Below are 18,511 nucleotides of genomic sequence, written 5' to 3'. Positions count from 1 at the left end.
AACAGTGAGACACCAGTTAATAGTGCGTTATTAATTATAGCGATCTCCATAATTGCCCTGGTATCGTGGGGGTTGTATTATATGTGACGAGTAACTACTAGGTAACTATTCACATATTTTACAGTAGAGTCATTGGTTCCTCAACATCAAGCCGGATTTTATAGAAGCCTTCCTGCGGTTATGCAAGTCAAGTATATAAAAGCGTTAACTCCTCTCATCATGACGCCTCATACCTTGTCTGAGCTAAGTTTCAAGATGCGATTTGCGCGGCGAATCAATTTCTCGTTTTTGTCATCCCCCACATCAGGTAATGCTACGCATGATATTCGCTATGGTCCACGCTAACACGAACCTACATAATGTGATCTTTCACTGAGCCTCAATCCCGAAATACGTCTCGAGGTTGAAAGACCCTCGAGAATTACAATTCCTCGTGGATGGCTCTTCGATGAACTCGTGTCTTGTCATACACGGCAACTTACATTTTAGAGTCTCACAAGCCACGCACCTTGATGAATCAATCTGAATCATTCGGTGTCTAGAACAATCCCTACATGATTCATGCCCTGTCTTGCTTCGAATTCATGCTCTAGGTAGGGCAAGTAGCCTTTCACCAGTATCTGTCGCTTTTATGTATTTCCCTGTGTTTAAACAGCGGGATCTAATGATATTCCATATTTGACTGTTACCCTCAATCTTCAAACTACCGCGCAGTGACGTCAAATCACAGGCCTCAAGACCCCTAAAATCCACCGATAACGGCAAAACAACGGACCCCCACGTTCCGTTCCAAGCTCAGCTCCCAAAATTTCTACGGTTCGGCTCGAAAGCTATCTCAAACCCTGTGATCGATCTCAATATCACGAGGCACTGCAACTCAAAACCATTGGGCAAAGATCGCGCGTGATCTGACTCCCAGTTATTGATTTCCCACTTACTATCGTCCGTCCGCTCATTAAGATCAAACTTTATTCTACTTTCTTTTTTCGTAGCCTCGTCTGTTCTCAAGGGATAATAATCATGTCCAAGACTACTCTCGCTACTATGGCCTGCCTAGGCGCAGGAGGTGGCGCTGCTATCACTGCCGCCATTTACTCCATTCGAGGCGGTAAACGTGTCGAGGAGACCAATAATCTAGCTACGCCTCCTCCAACAACCTCAAACTCTTTCGCCGCTCTTCCTGCTCCCACCGCCTCTCCCGCTGTTCCTCCCGCCCAAGTCTTCGGGCCTCCAGCCACTGCGCCGTCCGGCTTGCCAATCGACCCCAGCGCAATCGTCAACCCCGGGGGTCTTTTCGAGTACGGCTTTCCAGGCCCTATCGCCGATGTCGCTAATCGCTCTGGCCTTGTCTCCTCCTACGATCGTCGTACACGAAACCCTCACTGGGTCGTCGAACATATCACACCTGCTTCCCTTGCCATTCGCGATGGTGATCGAAAGCACAGCAGCTTTCTTGAGGATGACTCTGTGCCACAAAAGTTCCGGGCTCTGTTGAAGGACTACTACCGCAGTGGTTATGACCGTGGTCATCAAGTTCCTGCTGCCGACTGCAAATGGTCTCAGAAGGCCATGGATGACACATTCTACCTCACAAACATGTGCCCTCAGGTCGGTGACGGCTTCAACCGTGACTACTGGGCTCACTTTGAGGACTTCTGCCGTCGTTTGACAGTCAAGTATCCCTCAGTTCGCATCGTCACAGGCCCTCTCTATCTTCCCAAGAAGGAGGCCGATGGCAAGTGGTACGTCAAGTACGAGATGATCGGCACTCCTCCTTCAGTTGCTGTGCCCACGCACTTCTACAAGGTGATCTTTGCTGAGGACGGTCGCGTTGGTGGGAACGTTGCACTGGGGGCTTTCGTTCTCCCTAACGCTCCCATTGCTAACTCAAAGCCTATCACCGATTTCGAGGTTCCTCTCGAGGCTGTTGAGCGTGCTAGTGGCCTTGAGTTTGCTACTAAGCTACCTCCCCAGAGAAGACGACGTCTGTGTTCTGACCACACCTGTGCTCTTGTGATCCGAGACTTCGCGGATAAGCAAAAGGCTTTCCCTAAGAAATAAAAGGCTAGCAAGCATTTGTAGAGTGGGAAAGGGAACATTGGTCTCTGCATACGGGGAATGAATAAGCATGAGATGCTCTATGGTTAGCTCTCAACGAATTTATAACATACACGACTGCGTATGAGAGCGTCACAGTTATGTTACATGTTTTGGCATTTAGAATTATATGCACCACCGATAGCATGTGCATTTTGCCTATGGGCTCAAATGAATGATGGGTATACAAAAGTTTTCGATTGATATATATATTACAGTTTTTGAAACCTGTGCCTAGTTCTGTAAGGATACAATGTATTTTTGCTTAGTTGCAACCAGTTAGCATTACGTAAACCACCAGCGCCAGAGGATATCGAATCATCGACGTTTCTTTTTCTGCGTTTCCTCTATCTCGCTCTCGTGTATTTTCCTTGTCGCTGTTCGTGTCGCAAGCTCTCCTCTTGACTGGGTAGGGGAGCTCTCCGTCGGGCGTCTGCCTTGTCGGCGTCAAATCCAGGCATAGGAGGTGGTGGGACCGGCATGGCAAAGCTTCCGGGCGGCGGAGGCATGCTTCCCGGTGGTGGGATAAGCCCAGGGGGTAAGGCTCCTGGAGGTAGGGCTCCTGGTGGCGGGAGGGGCACACCGGCCTTCTTCATCAGCTCGAGGAGTTGAGCTGGATCTGGAGGATTGTTGGGATCCAGGCCAGGTAAGGGGGGTGGCGGTGGACCACCGTTGAGTCCAGGTAAGGGGAATGGCAGAGGAGGTGGAGGAGCACCTGAGCCGGCACCGACACCAGGAATAGGAGGAAGTGGAATACTTGAGCCAAGGCCTGGTAGGCCTCCACCAAGAGGCAGTCCAGGAATGCCAGGCAGTCCGGGGACAGCAGCTCTCGGTGCGTCTTGGTCAACAAGAGCGTCCATCTCGTCTTCCATCTCTTGTTGTTCCTCCTCCTGTCGCTGACGACGGTTACCACGGCGGTCCCAGGTTCCTTGGGCCTCGGCCGCTGCTTCACCGATATGGTAGCGATCCTGGAAAACATCTGTATCACCAGGTCTAGCACGGCTCCAGAAACGCGTAATACGGTCATTGGATCCTGATGCAAGGATGTGTCCAAGAGGATGCCAGTCGAGAGACCAAATAGCATAATCATGAGCAAAGGGCACCTTGTGCATTGGCCATACTGACTGAGCGGCTACTGATGACGGTTCAGGGCTGTCGTAAGGAGCAACGGTGAAGGACTGGCCAGGAGGCGGGTTTGGTGAATCGAGTAGGTAGTGGAATAGAGAGCCGTCCATACCACCAGTGCTGAGAAGATTAGGATGGATAGGATGCCATGTAAGAGTAGAAATATCCTTCTCGTGACCTTTGAGAAGGCAAATGTCACGCATCATGCGAAGATCGAAAACACGAGCGGTCTGATCTCTTGCAGATGTCGCGAGGCAAGCCCCACGGACCTTTTCAAACAGTACTTTTGTAATAGTACTCTTGTGGCCGTGTAGAGTCGTTAAACAACGGCTCGTACGAGGATCCCAAAGCTTGACAAGGTGGTCCTTAGAACCAGATACGAGCAATCCTTTAGTAGGATGCCAGTCCACACTTTTAGCATCCCATCCGTGACCTTCAAGCTTGGATTCCATTTGTCCCAGAGCAAAGTCAAAGATCTTGAGGGTCGAGTCATCGCTTGCAGTGACAAATTTGGAATCACTTGGGCTGAAAGCAAGGTCTCGAATAGGGTCAGTGTGGGCGTTGATGCTCTGGACATTGTTGAAGTTTGGTTGCCAGTACTTGATAACTCCGTCGTGATCCGCCGAGATAAGCCAGTCGTCACTATGTGAGTATTCCAGGGCACGAATGGCGGAATCGTGAGCCTGCATGATGGTTTCGAAATTGAAGCCTGTTCCGTTCCATAGTGTGAACTCGCCACTGGTCGACGCTGTTAATAATCTTCGACCTTCTGGTGTCCAACGCACCACATTGATGGGGTGCTTGATTTTGTTAAGAGAAGAGTGAAGGTGCTTAATAGGGATACTGTCGGCAGCTTTTGTGACACGCGCTGCAGGTGGAAGCATCTATTTTGGTGTCAGTGATGGCGCAGTTGTTCACATAGAACGCTACTCACATCAACGATATAGCTAACACTAGGTCGCTCAGCTTCGCCAGTATATCCTCCCTTATAGCTAGGGGCACGATCATGTTGCCAGTGTGTTATAGTAGCACCATAGTCAGTCACAGGTCCTGGAGTTGAAACGTCAGTTTGAAATCAGTTATGGTTTATGTCTTCAGGTTATGATGTATGTGTATTCGAATGCCTCTCTCATAGCCCTAGAAAGAACCCCTGCTTTTATGCATGAGGTTGGCCAAAATCAAACATCTCGATTGCTCGTCTAAACAACAGTCGTTCCTTGAACATACATGGAACAGAGACATTTGATGAAGTAGCATCTCTCCCACAACTTTCATATTTTTCTGCCACTGAGCAGCTTGGCAATGCAAACACAACAGGAGACATGTCACTGAGTATGATGGGTAAACTTACGCCTGCCTCGAACCTTCACAAATGCCCCATCTTGGCCCTGGCCACCACCATGATCACCACGAGGCTCATAGGCCATCGTGACGAATTTTCTTTGGGGTATCAAGCATGCACAATAGCCTTCTTGAGAAGCGCGTCGCAGGGAGTGGGTCTTTCAAGATGGAAATGAACAACCAATGCAGCTATGAAGTCGTTGTTGGATAATCTCTGAGTAGCTAGTCAGACGGAGATTCTATATGGCGATGATGAAAATTGAATTCCTGTAAGAAGACGTTGGGGGCGGTAAATTGATTTGATAAAGAACGAACAAAGACAATGCTGTTACTCGAGGCGCGTGAGCTTCAGTTGAAGTTCAAAGCTACGAAGCGCCGATTCAAGCGACGATTAACCGGCCAACCTCAGTTTTGGAGTCACGCCTTTCTCCAAAAACTCCACGTCACATGACCTCTCTCTCTCCAAAACTTGAGACTCTCTCAACGGTTAGATCTGATGAGATAAAGTGCCTCTACTAAAAACATGCACATGCGTGAATATCCTTTCGTATACCGAATTGTTGGGGCGCAGATTCGTCACCCACGGGCTCTACCCGAGCTTACTGCGTTAGTTCGCTCATGATTACTGTTGCATCTCACCAACAGTATGCAATACAACCGCACTTTCACATGCTTTCACATTGATATCAGTCGCAAAGTTGCAAGCCTTCTGGGGCCTGCGACCTGTTGCCGCATACCTTTCCCCCTGCAGCGCCACAAGCCAGTGGGCTCGGGGGAGTTCGTCGATCCATTAAAACGCTCAGAATGCAGCGGAAGCCAGGGGTGTTATGCTCCCGGGCCCCCCCTTTAGCGTTGATGATTGTCTTTAGCCTCACTGGAAAAGTCCCTGAGCTGCTGCTAAAAATGATCAAAGCGAAAAAGCTCAAACAGCCCCGCCAGAAGAGGCGCCAAAATGGTTGTTCTGCATAATAGTAGGTAATGTACTTGGCGAGATGGGATAGGAAGTGAGGAGAGTGGCCGTTGCGAAAGAAACTCAGTCGATTGATTGTTTTTAATTGGAATGTCCCTTCTACCTCCTTTTTTTCTCGACCCTTTATCTCCTACATTCCTGTGGTTTGATAAACTCTTTAACGTGCTCTATCTTGAAGCTGTAGGTGGTTCATTCGGTGCGACAGTGGCGCCCTCGGTATCTTATCATCCTTGTAACAATCGCCGCCACCCAAGCAACTTGACGTTAACAAGGTCGTCGTATCTCCGTCGGCAACTCTGCTCAATTCTTTCTTTTGTTTTCTTTCTCCTAATTTCTTGAGCTTCTACTTTTTGCGCGATTAGTCTGCCGTCTAGGCAAGGCTCTTATAAAATGAATTCGGCTACAGCGACGAGTATAGAAACCTCGAATGGTTCGGCCTCTGTCTCCCGGCGCAGCGGCCACGACGTCACACAGAACAAACCCAACAATCGCACCAACGGAAACGGTAACGGAACTGCCACGACGACAACCCCAAAGAAGCCTGGCCAGAAGTACAGGCACGTCGCTGCGGTCCACAAACAGACGAGGCCTTCATGTCTGAGTCACGATTCCGATGCTGCTCCAAGCTTTATTGGGTTCCGTAACCTCATGGTCATTGTGCTTGGTATGGAAGCTTCAATGCCCCTCATCATGATGTTATCTGTTGGGTTGTTAATGCTTGGCAGTTGTTGGAAACTTGCGATTGATGCTTGAGAACATCCAAAAGGTATACTTCATCTCCCGTCCATCAATTATGCCTTTGACAACCAGCTAATACAGCCTATAGTATGGAGTACTGATCTGCGTGAGATGTCATGATTACAGCCGTCAAGATATTTACTTGGGTCTACTCCTTTACTTCCTCATCCCATGCCATCTCCTCGCCGCCTACTTGATTGAGCTGGCTGCTGCTCAGCAGGCTCGAGGATCTCTCAAGCGTGTCAATGATTCACCTTCTGGTGGCCCCTCAGAGCAGGAGCGCAAGAGGTTTCATAAGACCTGGGTCGTTGTCGCATGGGCTCACCTTTTCAACATTACTCTTGCCCTTGTTCTCACCACTTGGGTCGTATACTTCAAGATCCACCATCCTCTCATTGGTACCTTGACCGAGATGCATGCCATTGCTGTTTGGCTCAAGACTGCATCATATGCCTTTACCAACCGTGACTTGAGGCATGCCTACCTGCATCCCGTGGAAGGAGAACGCGAACTGGTGCCTGAGCTGTACACGCAATGCCCGTATCCCCAGAACATCACCTTCAGCAACCTGGTATACTTCTGGTGGGCACCCACACTCGTATACCAGCCCGTGTATCCTCGCACAGATAAAATCAGATGGGTCTTTGTGGCCAAGCGAGTTGGAGAAATTTTCGGCCTCAGTGTGTTCATGTGGGTTGCGAGTGCTCAGTATGCTGCACCTGTCCTTCGAAACTCGCTCGACAAGATTGCCTCCCTTGACCTCATGTCTATTCTGGAACGGCTACTTAAGCTTTCGACCATTTCCCTAGTCATCTGGCTTGCCGGTTTCTTCGCACTCTTCCAGTCGTTCCTTAACGCCCTAGCCGAGGTTTTGAGGTTTGGCGACAGGTCATTCTATGACGATTGGTGGAACAGCGAGAGCTTAGGAGCATACTGGCGCACGTGGAACAAGCCTGTTTACACGTATTTCAAGCGTCATCTGTACATGCCCATGATCGGGCGTGGTTGGAGTCCTCAAGCTGCCAGCTTTGTAGTCTTCTTGGTATCGGCTATTCTTCACGAGATCCTTGTCGGTGTCCCTACACATAACATCATTGGTAAGTTTACATATCCTAAATCATAGTTACACAACTGACGGTCGCAGGCGTTGCTTTCCTGGGCATGTTCCTTCAACTGCCACTTATTGCATTGACCAAGCCTCTTGAAAACATGAAGCTTGGGCACACTGGCAAAATAGTCGGTAACACTATTTTTTGGGTATCATTCACCATATTTGGACAACCCTTTGCAGCACTGATGTACTTCTACGCCTGGCAAGCAAAGTATGGAAGTGTCAGCAAACAGATGACGACAGTATCGAGTTAAAGTGCCTTGGCTACGGACAAAGTTTCTGGATACTGTTTGGTATTGCTCAGCTAGCATATTTAACGTATTGGCCCGATAGATATTTGATAAATTATTATTAAGAAGTCGTTCGCCTATCTTCGTATAAACTAGATTTTACCATCTTGAAGACTGGCATTAGGGATACATTAACATGACGATGTGCGAGGGCATTCATTCACCTCAACCGTCAGATTCTATTTTCTAAAATTTATGTTGATGAAATGTAGGCATAAACTTGGCCTAGTAGGCCTTATGACAGTAGCCCCAAGACATGGTCCTATTGCAAGTAATCTGAAAAGCATTTCTAGTCTTAGCTGTATTTACATGCGCCTGTGGCTAGATCGCTCCCCTATTCTCTCACATCTTCTAAGCGATGAAAGGAATCTTTGTTCCCACTCTCTTTCGATATTGGACATAATCATCTTGGAAGAACTCAATCAACTTGGCCTCCTCGTGTTTAATTCGCTTGCTGAAGAACATCCAGAGAACAGCCGCATAGGCAAAGAAGCACAGAACGTTGCCCATTACTAGCTGTGTTCCCAATCCCCAGTAAAAGAATCCAAAGTAACTTGGGTGGCGGAAGATTGAGTAGATGCCTGAAGTCACCAACTCGTGGGAATCCTTCTTCCTGGTCTGAACATGATGGTTGAAACTGGCTCCAGCTTGCAACATGGCCACTGAGCGGACATACTGTCCGACGGTGACCATGACAAGGCCGAGGAGCAGAAGAATAGGACCGGTGCCATAGGGTGCCCAGTGTCGATTAGGGAAGAAAAGGTTAATGGTGGCACATTCGATAAACGCAGCTGAATGGGCGATGGCGTATGCTGGCCAGTTTGCCGTCAAGAGAAAACTTCCAATGCTGGCCACGAGTGTGTTCTTCTCAGCCGTAGTCCAAAACTCGAGAAAGTGAAAAGCTGAGAGTGCAAACAGGAAGAATGGAACACGCCAGACTGGGCTAGAGGTCAAAAATAGGATAGCCCCCATGGAGATAGCACTACAAGCCAAGGTGATACCGAGGCAGAAAGCTCGAAGAGCGATACCGGAGAGTGACTTGGGCTGGCCTGCAAAGTAGGGCTTCAGGATCATGAGTTCGTCCAGAGAGCGAGTGTTGCCGGAGAAGGAGTCATGATGAGCAGGCGATGCTCGATGATGAGCAGCTGAAGGGCTGAAGTTGACAGGTCTAGCACCCACGTTTTGCGTGGTTTCAGACATGGCTTTCTTTGATGAAAAGTCAGAAAATAGTCTATGTGATCTCATGAGGTCTTCAGGGGTTGGTATAAAGCTTGATGAAAGATTAGATGGCGAGATGAACGTACAAATTCTGAGAAGAATCGTGAAAAGAGAAAGGGTCGGAAGGCTGTCTTTGGCACTGAAATAAAGAAATGAAAAGTTATTACTCAGAAGGCGTGTTGGCCCTCGTCCCCGAATGGCGTCTGCAGTCTTGGATTGTGAGGCAGAGAACAATATCAAGATTGTTGGCCTTAGCTCATGAGTTGGGAGGATCTGAGCTTAGTGGATCTATCCACCTGAGCGTTGGCTCCAGGGTGGCCGGGAAGTCAAAGTACCGATGAGCTATAGGTACATGAAGCTACTATCTAGCACATGATCAAAAACACTGTTAATGCCGTAAAAACACCGCAAATGGCCTCAAGTAAATTTGACCAGGTACTGGACCAGTTCCAGATAACACTGACAGTCTTTGAGATGATTTTCTAAGTCGTTTTATTATTTGGTGGTTGTTTTTGTCTTCTCATCGGCGCTGATTTTCGAGGCTGCAGGACTCGAACCCAGATTTTGAGGTAGCTTTGAATGAGGGGTACTTTGTAGATGTCAGTTTGCTTGAGACAATGTGACCGTTGAAGCTGATATCACAAAGGAGAAGGAAGACGCCTTTTCATGCACAGATAAGCTATGCTGGTAGCACTTATTAAGTCTTGAAGTTTCAAAGGCTCATGGTTGGATATACACTATTTGCATGGAATTGCTTCTAGAAACAACAATGGGTATATTGTAAACAAAGCTATGCACCGATGCCCTAAGCTGTACTTCTTCCGAAGATTTCCACCGGTTAATGCTCCTGTACATGGTATATGGTCATAGTTCCAATGCTCAAAGTGCGCACTCGACAGAACGCAATTCGAAGTCAAAGCAGCTTACTTTGGGCTGGCCTTCAGACAAATACGTAGTGTGAAATTGGTGGCCTTTCCATATGCCCTAATGTTAGAACGTAGCCCTTCTTGTGCAGAGAATCAAGCGCAAAATGGCCACCTTCGTGACGTAGTAAGGTATCGGTGGTTTGCGACGGATCGAAGCTGGTCTCCAGCTGAAGATAGAGTATTATGTAATTGGTAGTCCCTCCTCAAAGTCCGCCTTGGATTGAGAAAGAGGAAATAATGAGTACCAATACGTTGATGAACCCCCAGGTACAAGGAATCCAGGTGTTCATCTCGTAGTATCCAGCAGAGTAAACAGCTCCCAACCTTATAATTCTTTAGCCAAGGTAGTTTGCAAGACCAACACGACTTACACTAAGCCAACAATACTCCCGGCCATGACAGCCTCAAGCCCAGCAATAACGAGATAGATGACAGGTACTGCCCATAGATATCTCCAAGACGACTTCTTCCAACCGTGGGTAAACATGGCGATCAGAACTGCCCCCATGTGGAAGCATGCATATATAATGAGCGTCCATAGTAAAGTAAATCGCCAAACATCTAAGACATAGTAGAGGGTAAATTGTTTGTCTGCAGTGGTGTCATATAGAGTCTGGACGTTCAGGGACGGGAAGCGCGGCGTTTGATAGTCTGGTGGAGGAGTATTTGGCAGGGCCATCTATCGTTTGTATTGATTAGCGCTTTGCTTGCAAGAAGGATGGAACTCAATCTGAATATACCCTGCCATCATGGAGGCTGCAACAGCTCTCAACTTCGCCGATTCTTGCGGTGTCGTTGAGAATAGGATTGATATGACTATGATTATGGGGTGTTGGAATTAGCAGTGACAGGGGACAGGGGTGCAAGGGAGGTTCTGATGGAGCTGAAAGTGCCCCCGGAACGTCATCCAGGCCTCGGCAAAAGCCCGTGAAGTCGGCATGCGCAGCCGCAACCGCGACCTCGGAATTGTCAACTTAGATCCTTCATCAAATCTCTATCGACAATTTCCTTCCATTCGCCATACAGACCGAATGCGTCGATATGTCTTCCGATAGACTCCTCAGAACAGTTCTGCAGCATTACCCGGACGTCCACGATGCTGCAAAGACCGAGCAGATCATCGGGTCGACAACACATCTCCTCACCGAGCTCACAAACCCTCTAAATCTCGGCCTTCTCACGTCGCAATTGTTAACGGCCCCTGCGATATGGTTCCAGCCAGGCGGCATTCGCACTTCGGTTCGAGTTATCAGCATATACAATACTGCGGCCGCGCGCATCCATAACTATGAAGTCGCTAATCGCGATCGGAAAGAACCCCATGAGGGCGGTGGATTGGGCTGCGAAGAATGGACGCGCGCTGTCGTCAAAGGAGCGGACGACCGATCGAGGCGATGGCAGCATCTTCTGGTTCTGACTGGTGTTCTTATGGGAATGGAGTCCAGCAATCGGCAATCTTTGTCGCGTGGCATGAGGAATACTCTTGAAGAGGCGGTAGTGATGGCGGCAAATCTGGCACTCGAGAGTCGCGACGAGGATGGTCCGGTCGCAGGCGCATCGGTTGTCATGGCACTTAACTTCGCCTTTCCGTTGCTGTCTGACTTCCATCGAAGCCTCATCAACTGCAATGCGCTGTTGCCTCTTATTGTATGGACGGTGACAGCTGAGGAGGGCTTCGGCCACGGCCAGTTCTTGGCGGCAGTCAGCTCCGAGGTTGTCGAATCACCAAATCATCTCCTCGCATGGTCACCAAATACGCCCTCGTTTCGATTCATTCAAGAACTGGATAGGCGACCTACTCTAGCTAACATGGGGCCGTTGGCGAAGCTTGCTGGGTACGCTGTTCAACAGGCCACAGACACACAGGCCGTGATTGCCGCGCAAGACGCTCTTCTTGCCTTTAGCAGCCAGGTGTTGGATATGTGGCGGTTGAATCGTTTGAGCGACATAGATCCAGCGCTTGAGGGTAATGTGCTCACTCAGGAGACCATTGCAAGCACCTGGCCAGTTCTATGGAACTTGCTGAGGAAGCTCATGTTTGGGACGGTTGCTATTCTGCAGGCGATTGTCTCGCGAAGTCTTCTTGACCCGCGCATGTTGAACGACATGGCTGCTCCTGTCATCGCGTCAAAGTCGCTTCGCATATTACGCAACATCTTCTTCATCTCCTCAAGGAACGGCAACAGCGCGTTCCAGGTCTACAACTTTACATATCTCACTTCGATCGACTCGATCTCCCGGAGCGCCCCTGCTTGCCACAGGTTCCTCCAGGACTTCCGACCTTCCGAGGATGCATCGACATCCACTACATATCTGCAAAGAACATTGGACCTATTCTACCTTAATCTCTCTGAACACTTACCACTTAGTCTGCCAACTGATGCATGCGACGCTCTAATAATCAAACCAGCGATTGCATACATTTCTCATGAAGGACCTACGACACAAAATATGGTTGAGATCTTCGAATCCGCACACAGCGCCATTCTATCAACCATATCTTGCCCTCAACATAGCTCTCTCACCATCGAACTTACACCTTTCTATATCGCTCTGCTGTTCAATTCATTCCCGCAGCATATCTCATCCCGTCAATTCAGAGTGGCCTTCAAGACTGTGATGCAGATTGTATCACCTCCCTTCCCCATCGCAGAGCTGGAGCCGCAGCTATCGGAGACACTTCTAGAGATGCTTCGAGCTTCAATTTCCACGGCGTCGACGAGTCTGCTGCCACCAACAGCAGATATCGTCGCACAAGCTGCGATGGAAGAGACTCAGGAGGAGCGTCATTCTCAGCAGAGTTCACTTGCTTTAGCTCTAGTTGATTCACTCCCATATCTACCTCTTCCTCTGGTGGAAGAATGGTTCACGATTGCTGCTCAAGCCATGAATGAAATTGAGGATCCCGTACTAAGGGAACCAGTCAAGCAACGGTTCTTGCAGATTCTCGTTAGTGGAGAGCTAGACGTGGAACGAGCAGCTATTGGGGTAGCTTGGTGGGGAACTCGAGGAGGTCGAACACTGATTCTCGGTGTAAGCGCGGAACCTGCCATGATGAGCGGCGCGCTTCCTGGGCCTGACAGATCTAGCCATCTGTGAAGATGACATCCCTCGGCACAATGTTGCCATAGTGTGCATGCACTGTTCTGGATGAATTCTTGACCTTGCCGGGTCAGACAGTGTATGCTTGCCGCAAAGTCAAAGACAAGCTTGTGCACGTTGCCTTAAAGATGTAATAAAGTAACTCAAGCGGCAGTTATTTGCAACTATAGTTACGCCCTGGAATGGTGACGTTGTGAAACATTTCAAGGGGTTTCGGGTCGTTGGGCTGATCATCTGGTTGTCGTGGGAAACCCCGCAGGCGCATGTGGGCGTTACAGGTGTTGGGCTTGTTGCCGCGAGCCTCGATGCAATTGTGTCATTTGTGCTTGAGTATCTAGCCTCAATAGGCGATTTGTGCTCGAAGCAGATCGAGATCTACTAGGAATTGGGTGTGTTTCCGTTGAAGAAGCCGGACACGCCGGGCGACGATAGTTTGCTGAGAACGGGCAATCACCACACGTGGGGAGACAGAGTATTGGACAGGGCACGAACTGGATGCCCAGAAGTTTGACTTAGCTTGGATATCTTTTGTTGGTGTGGTGGTCTGAGGAATACCGAACAGCGAGGCGTGTTGGCCTGCCACCAACTCATACACTCGTGAACTTGTTTGAGGACAAAGATTGCAAGTTATAACCGGCTCTTGTAAGATAATACGACCTTAATAGATATGAAAATCTGGGAATGCACGATCAATTGCCAAGGCAAGGGTCCTGGTGAAGCGGGGTTGCTATTGCTACAGTACCTATTCTCTCACTATCAAGAGTGAGCAGTTGTTCTGGAACTTGAGTGGGGGAGTCAAGACAAGGTTGCTAGGCCCGATTCCGAGCGCGATCTTGACTTAGACCCCGTCTTGGCAAATGAGGGGAGGGAATGTCACTCAGGCAATTTCATCCTCTGATGCCGATTTTTCCTCCTCTCAAGCGTCGCGAAGCTTCAGGCCAAAGTTCATGTCCGTTGCTCCTCGGCTTTGATCTGAGTCGATCATCCGGGCCCTGAAGATCTGGACTCTTCTTGTTAGACCGCAACTTGGTTCTCGATGCCGATAGCTTGGTACCGATACAGCTCAGAGCTGGCATAGCCACAGTCCGTGGAGCCTACAGGTCAGCTCGTCCAGGTTCTGGGACCCTGCAAAGCTGGGTCGCGGGGGGTCCGTTCATTGCTTGTTTGGCCTAGCGTTTCCCTGTTAGATCAAGGCTAATGCGTCTTTCAGGCAGATCAATGGCCTGAGAGGCTTCAATACGTACCTTGCCTGAGCTATCTCATCACAGACAAGAAACATGACGACACCGGACAAGACAAGCTGAGACTGGCTGATCGTGCCAATTGCTTGCAGAAGAGGCTGATTCGTGGGAATGTCGCACTCACTGGCTCAGCAATGCACAAACAACAGGTTTTTACCCAAAAGTAAATATAGTACAGAGTGATAGAGGGGTTGGAGGGGTATCAAGGGACCCAAGTATCGTGAGAGGTATCTACGTTCGATTTCTTGGCAGGGTCTATCACAGAGAGATTATTCCAAGGACATTCGGGTTACAAGGCGTACCAAGAATTTGATCACTGGCTTCAAATTCCCAGGCTAAACTTAGCTTTGGGCTGGGTACATGTACCTCATAGCACGACAGTTACAGCATGTAGCTCAGTCAACGCGCGTTCCTTGTGGGACATGATCACATCGTCTCAAGATTCTGATACCCATCTATCAAGTCTCGCAGGTTGCAGGGTACTTACAGTACATGGGGTGTTCCGAAGCTAAAACATTCTGCTAACTAGTCTATGCAGCTTCAGCTTTCTAAGACAAGGTCCATGCCACGATGGAACAGCGGCACGTCATTCCTCCCTGTGATGGAGGAGGGGGAGCTTGCCGATCCACATGATGAAGATGGGGAGCTCTGAGTTAGCTTGGAGGGGGAGGGAGGGAGCTTCTCTCACATAGGTATTAAACAGAAGCTTGCCCTCTCATGTTCGGATTATTTTCCATTCATACCATTGCACAATCTATCTATCTACGTCACCAACTATCTATTCTCTCTCAAACCAAAACCCCCCAATAATCAATATGTCTGACAGCTACGGTGACAACAGCTACGTATGTTCTCTCAGCTCTATCTACCTCTCATGGAGCTAACTGTCTCTCAGGGCTCCAGCCGCCGCGACAACGACAACGACAACAGCTACGGTTCGTCCAACCGTGACAACGACAACGACAACAGCTACGTACGTTCTCATTATAAGCTTTCCTATCAACGCTCACTCACACGTAACAGGGCTCCAGCCGTCGTGACAACGACAACGACAACTCTTATGGCTCTGGCAACAACAACAGCAGCAGCTACGTGAGTGCATACTAGTCCTTTATACTCGCACATACTAACACAGCTCAGGGCTCATCTGGCCGCGACAACAACGATTCTTATGGCTCCAGCAACAATGACTCTTACGGCTCCAGCCGCCGTGACAATGACAACGACAACTCTTATGGCTCGTCCGGTAACTCTGGTCTGAGCGGCGGCAACGACAGCTACGTATGTGAATCATTATACCAAGCAAACCTTCATAACTAACATGAATATCAGGGCTCCAGCCGTCGCGACAATGATGACACAACCTACGGCTCCAGCAACAAGGACAACGATTCTTATGGCTCCAGCAACAACGACTCCTACGGTTCCGGCAACAAGAGCAGCGACTCTTACGGCACCAGCAACACATACGGCTCTAGCAACAACGACAGCTACGGCTCTGGAAACAATGACTCCTATGGCTCCAGCAACAAGGACAACGATTCTTATGGCTCCAGCAACACATACGGATCTGGCCGTGACAATGACAACGACAACAGCCGATCAGGTGGTTTCCTCGACAAGGTCAAGGACAAGGTTGAGGACAAGCTCAGGGGAAACAAGAACAGTGGTGACAACGACTACTAAGTATGATTGTTTGAGAGAGGTTCTAGCGTATTAGTGTTAGCTACTTATTGAGCGAGATGATACATTCCTCGCTCCTGAATTGAATTTCATTTGTGCCTATATATGTTTTCAGCCTGACTTTTCGTGAAGAATTCATTTATAAGATCCCGTTTATGAGCCATCTCAAAATCAAAAGATGAGGCAATGTCAATGTCTGCCATTTCAATCATATAGCGTCCGTCGCTATCTAGACACTTGGGCGACACTGACACGTCAGGTCTCTTCGGGTCTAGCTGTCGGTTCAAATTAAATAAGCAATAGTATCCTTTGTGAACAACGCTCTCATTGTATGCATATGCCAGACAAATAGAATACAATATCACATCATCGCCATGCCACTAAATCCCAGCTAAACCAACTTCTTATCAACCTTGATGAAAATCGCACCATCCGTGATGCGACCCTCACAATCCATGAGATGCACAAACCGGTACCCATTACCCAGCCTATCAAGCCTCATACAAGCCCACGCCGCCAAATCATCCCTCCCAATCTCATCATCACGCACTGTAAATCGCACCCATGAGAGTTCATCGACGACATGAGGCACAGGGGGGAATTCGAGACGTTCACCAGCAAAGTCAACCATGTTGCCACGGTGTGTCTTCGTGCGGGCCTTGTATTCACCCTCGCGTTCGTGTCCTTCATTAGGGACAGGGCCGCCGTGGAATTCATCAGGTCCTTCGACGTGAAGCTCGACTTTGACGTAGGGCTCAAAGCCTCTGGTAGAGGTGTCGCCTGGTGGGAGGGGAATGTTTTGAGCGGCGAGGACTGTGATTGTGAGATGGAGCGATTTCCGGATGATGGTGTTTTCGGTTTCTTCGTCGTTGCGATTGGGACGATAGCCTAAAAAGAAGTTAGATGAATGGTTCGCGAGATGGCTTATAATGAGTATGTACCTTGAGGTTTGAGGACATATCCTCCTGTTCCAGCAAACATGCCTTCGTTAAGCATCATGCCCTCATCCCACCGCTGCCAGTTGAGCGCAACGATCTGAATACCCTTGCGCCAGAAAACAGAAGGGTCGAGATTGGATGATCCTATTCGCAGGCCCCAAGGATAAGTTCTCATGAGGAAGTGTCGATTGTGGTTGAACAGATCAGATGCTTGCTTCTCGTGCACATCAATGACCTTCTTCTCAGACAGGGAAAAGATGTGTGTGGGCATGCCAGCTTCTGGCTGTGTCAAGCTCTTGAAAGACACACCTCGCGCATGGAACCCCATACGACTCAGCTCCTGTATAATCTTTGCCGGCTTCTTTGGTGGAGCATCACCAGCCTGGGCACCAGGGGCTGGCGCCCTGTCCTCCTCCTCACTCTCCTCTTGAGTGGCATCTGCACCAGGTGGTGCATACTTGACCTTGACGATGAGCTTTCGACGCAGCTCATCTGGGCTGGGTAGAGCATCAGGTTCGTTCTCGGGCTCAGGGACGAGAAGATCGCCCCAGACTTCCTTCATAATGCGGACCATGGCAAGTTGCTGGTCCTGTTTGCAGTGGACTTCAAGAGAGACGATGACGGGCAAGTCGCTAACGACAAAGGCGCTCTCACGAATGGCCTCACAGACAGCCCGGAAGGAAATCTCCTTGGTGAGGGTGTAGCCGTGGAGCACACGGGGCTCAACGACAGCGGCTTCGGGCTCCGTAGACTCGGGATCGGCGTCGGGAGCGGGCTGTTGGCCGGAGGCGGGGTCGGAGGACTCATCCTCATCACGAAGACTCGTCTTTGCGAGCTTCTCTTTGAGCTTTCCAAAAGTGCTTCTCTTCTTTGTCTTCTTTACAACCCTTTTCACACCTCTCTCCTCATCGCTGCTGGAAGGACTACTCGTGCCCTCAGGATCAGACTCATCGCCATCCCAAACATCGATCTCGATACAGCGCCCACCCCGCAGCAGAGTTTCGGTATAAGGCCTGGTCGAACTGTCACTCGAGAGTTGGTTTCCGGTGAGATAGGTGTTGTGGCTGGAGCTGATGAAGTAGGAAGCAAGGGGATATGAGAGATCTTGGGGTTTAGGCGGGGTTGTAGCAGCTGCATGAGACGACGTCATCCAGGCCATGAAGCCATCCAGACCGAGGTGGTCTCTGGCGAGAAGTTCTTGGACAGCGGGTGAAGAGTTATCTTGTTGAACATCTCTGATGAAGGAGGTAAGTCTCTCCTTGCTCCAGGTCTTGTCTTCTCTATCGGCCAGAGACTGGAATAGCTTGACGAGTTGGCCGCTGATGATGGGGTCGACGTTGGAGAGGGAGCGAGTGACTTCGCTGGCACCTCCGCCAGCTTTGAGCTCATGAGCCATGTTTCTGTTTCTGGTTTTGTGATGATTATTTCGATGTGAGTTCTTATGTTTTCCAGCTTTTGAAGAGGTGAGAGAGCGGAGAGAGCGGAGAAAAGAGAGGGCAATCAAGTGATGTTGGATTCGTGAAGTTATTCGCTGTCGTTGAGTCTGACCTTGACCTTGACCCAGAGCCAAAACTTGGCTTTCACTGGCGTCTCCAGCTGTAACTGGGCCCTGCATGTTCTAGACTCAGAACATTGATTAAGGTAGTTACCGCAAAAAAACAGGAATCTAGGTGATCAGCAGTGAATTGATCAATACCTGGCGGCTTCTTCTTTTCTACGGATACAGGGTCT

General features: G+C 49.3%; 8 protein-coding genes across 18 annotated transcripts; 4 read left to right on the top strand and 4 right to left on the bottom strand.

Annotated features, from left to right (window-relative positions):
• The first annotated feature begins 94 nt into the window (after positions 1-94).
• Positions 95-3,443, top strand: FOXG_02254 (endonuclease G, mitochondrial). The gene has a single exon (XM_018379633.1). It carries the CDS (start codon positions 1,021-1,023, stop codon positions 2,059-2,061), a length of 1,041 nt encoding a protein of 346 aa, XP_018235705.1. The 5' UTR covers positions 95-1,020; the 3' UTR covers positions 2,062-3,443.
• On the bottom strand, positions 570-5,134 carry FOXG_02253 (polyadenylation factor subunit 2). The gene is made up of 3 exons (XM_018379632.1): positions 4,574-5,134; positions 4,157-4,272; positions 570-4,106 (listed from the first exon to the last, which is right to left on the bottom strand). The coding sequence occupies exons 1-3, from the start codon at positions 4,647-4,649 to the stop codon at positions 2,445-2,447; spliced, it is 1,854 nt and encodes a 617-aa protein (XP_018235704.1). The 5' UTR covers positions 4,650-5,134; the 3' UTR covers positions 570-2,444.
• A 277-nt stretch (positions 5,135-5,411) lies between these two features.
• On the top strand, positions 5,412-9,146 carry FOXG_02252 (diacylglycerol O-acyltransferase). Of its 2 annotated transcripts, XM_018379630.1 has the most exons (4): positions 5,412-6,197; positions 6,259-6,299; positions 6,360-7,368; positions 7,416-9,146. In XM_018379630.1, the coding sequence occupies exons 1-4, from the start codon at positions 5,924-5,926 to the stop codon at positions 7,634-7,636; spliced, it is 1,545 nt and encodes a 514-aa protein (XP_018235702.1). In that variant the 5' UTR covers positions 5,412-5,923; the 3' UTR covers positions 7,637-9,146. The 2 variants fall into 2 exon arrangements, with proteins under 2 accessions (XP_018235702.1, XP_018235703.1); XM_018379631.1 differs by having other exon boundaries at positions 5,412-6,299; positions 7,416-7,884.
• FOXG_02251 (protein-S-isoprenylcysteine O-methyltransferase) lies at positions 7,741-9,171 on the bottom strand. 3 transcript variants are annotated; one of them, XM_018379628.1, is made up of 2 exons: positions 8,977-9,171; positions 7,741-8,878 (listed from the first exon to the last, which is right to left on the bottom strand). In XM_018379628.1, the coding sequence occupies exon 2, from the start codon at positions 8,870-8,872 to the stop codon at positions 8,024-8,026; it is 849 nt and encodes a 282-aa protein (XP_018235700.1). In that variant the 5' UTR covers positions 8,873-8,878; positions 8,977-9,171; the 3' UTR covers positions 7,741-8,023. The 3 variants fall into 3 exon arrangements, with proteins under 3 accessions (XP_018235700.1, XP_018235699.1, XP_018235701.1); XM_018379627.1 differs by having other exon boundaries at positions 7,836-8,922; positions 8,977-9,136; XM_018379629.1 differs by having other exon boundaries at positions 7,836-8,878; positions 9,058-9,136.
• A 401-nt stretch (positions 9,172-9,572) lies between these two features.
• On the bottom strand, positions 9,573-14,284 carry FOXG_02250 (uncharacterized protein). Of its 4 annotated transcripts, none has more exons than XM_018379624.1 (4): positions 14,163-14,284; positions 10,557-14,087; positions 10,188-10,495; positions 9,573-10,140 (listed from the first exon to the last, which is right to left on the bottom strand). In XM_018379624.1, exons 3-4 carry the CDS (start codon positions 10,493-10,495, stop codon positions 10,020-10,022), a joined length of 429 nt encoding a protein of 142 aa, XP_018235695.1. In that variant the 5' UTR covers positions 10,557-14,087; positions 14,163-14,284; the 3' UTR covers positions 9,573-10,019. The 4 variants fall into 4 exon arrangements, with proteins under 4 accessions (XP_018235695.1, XP_018235697.1, XP_018235694.1 ...); XM_018379626.1 differs by lacking the exon at positions 14,163-14,284 and having other exon boundaries at positions 10,557-12,129; positions 12,179-13,551; XM_018379623.1 differs by having other exon boundaries at positions 10,188-14,087.
• Positions 10,659-13,767, top strand: FOXG_02249 (uncharacterized protein). The gene has a single exon (XM_018379622.1). It carries the CDS (start codon positions 10,858-10,860, stop codon positions 12,913-12,915), a length of 2,058 nt encoding a protein of 685 aa, XP_018235698.1. The 5' UTR covers positions 10,659-10,857; the 3' UTR covers positions 12,916-13,767.
• FOXG_02247 (uncharacterized protein) lies at positions 13,798-15,948 on the top strand. 5 transcript variants are annotated; one of them, XM_018379620.1, is made up of 7 exons: positions 13,811-14,018; positions 14,129-14,638; positions 14,698-15,004; positions 15,055-15,132; positions 15,183-15,251; positions 15,300-15,440; positions 15,492-15,948. In XM_018379620.1, the coding sequence occupies exons 3-7, from the start codon at positions 14,975-14,977 to the stop codon at positions 15,843-15,845; spliced, it is 672 nt and encodes a 223-aa protein (XP_018235692.1). In that variant the 5' UTR covers positions 13,811-14,018; positions 14,129-14,638; positions 14,698-14,974; the 3' UTR covers positions 15,846-15,948. The 5 variants fall into 5 exon arrangements, with proteins under 5 accessions (XP_018235690.1, XP_018235692.1, XP_018235691.1 ...); XM_018379619.1 differs by having other exon boundaries at positions 14,129-14,647; XM_018379618.1 differs by having other exon boundaries at positions 13,798-14,018; positions 14,129-15,004.
• Positions 15,949-16,106: 158 nt separating this feature from the next.
• Positions 16,107-18,483, bottom strand: FOXG_02246 (uncharacterized protein). The gene is made up of 2 exons (XM_018379616.1): positions 16,784-18,483; positions 16,107-16,730 (listed from the first exon to the last, which is right to left on the bottom strand). Exons 1-2 carry the CDS (start codon positions 18,393-18,395, stop codon positions 16,234-16,236), a joined length of 2,109 nt encoding a protein of 702 aa, XP_018235688.1. The 5' UTR covers positions 18,396-18,483; the 3' UTR covers positions 16,107-16,233.
• Between the last annotated feature and the right edge of the window lie 28 nt (positions 18,484-18,511).

The sequence above is a fragment of the Fusarium oxysporum genome, chromosome 5 (assembly GCF_000149955.1).
Source record: "Fusarium oxysporum f. sp. lycopersici 4287 chromosome 5, whole genome shotgun sequence".
NCBI lineage: Eukaryota > Fungi > Ascomycota > Sordariomycetes > Hypocreales > Nectriaceae > Fusarium > Fusarium oxysporum.
This window is presented reverse-complemented; position numbering and strand designations above follow the sequence as displayed.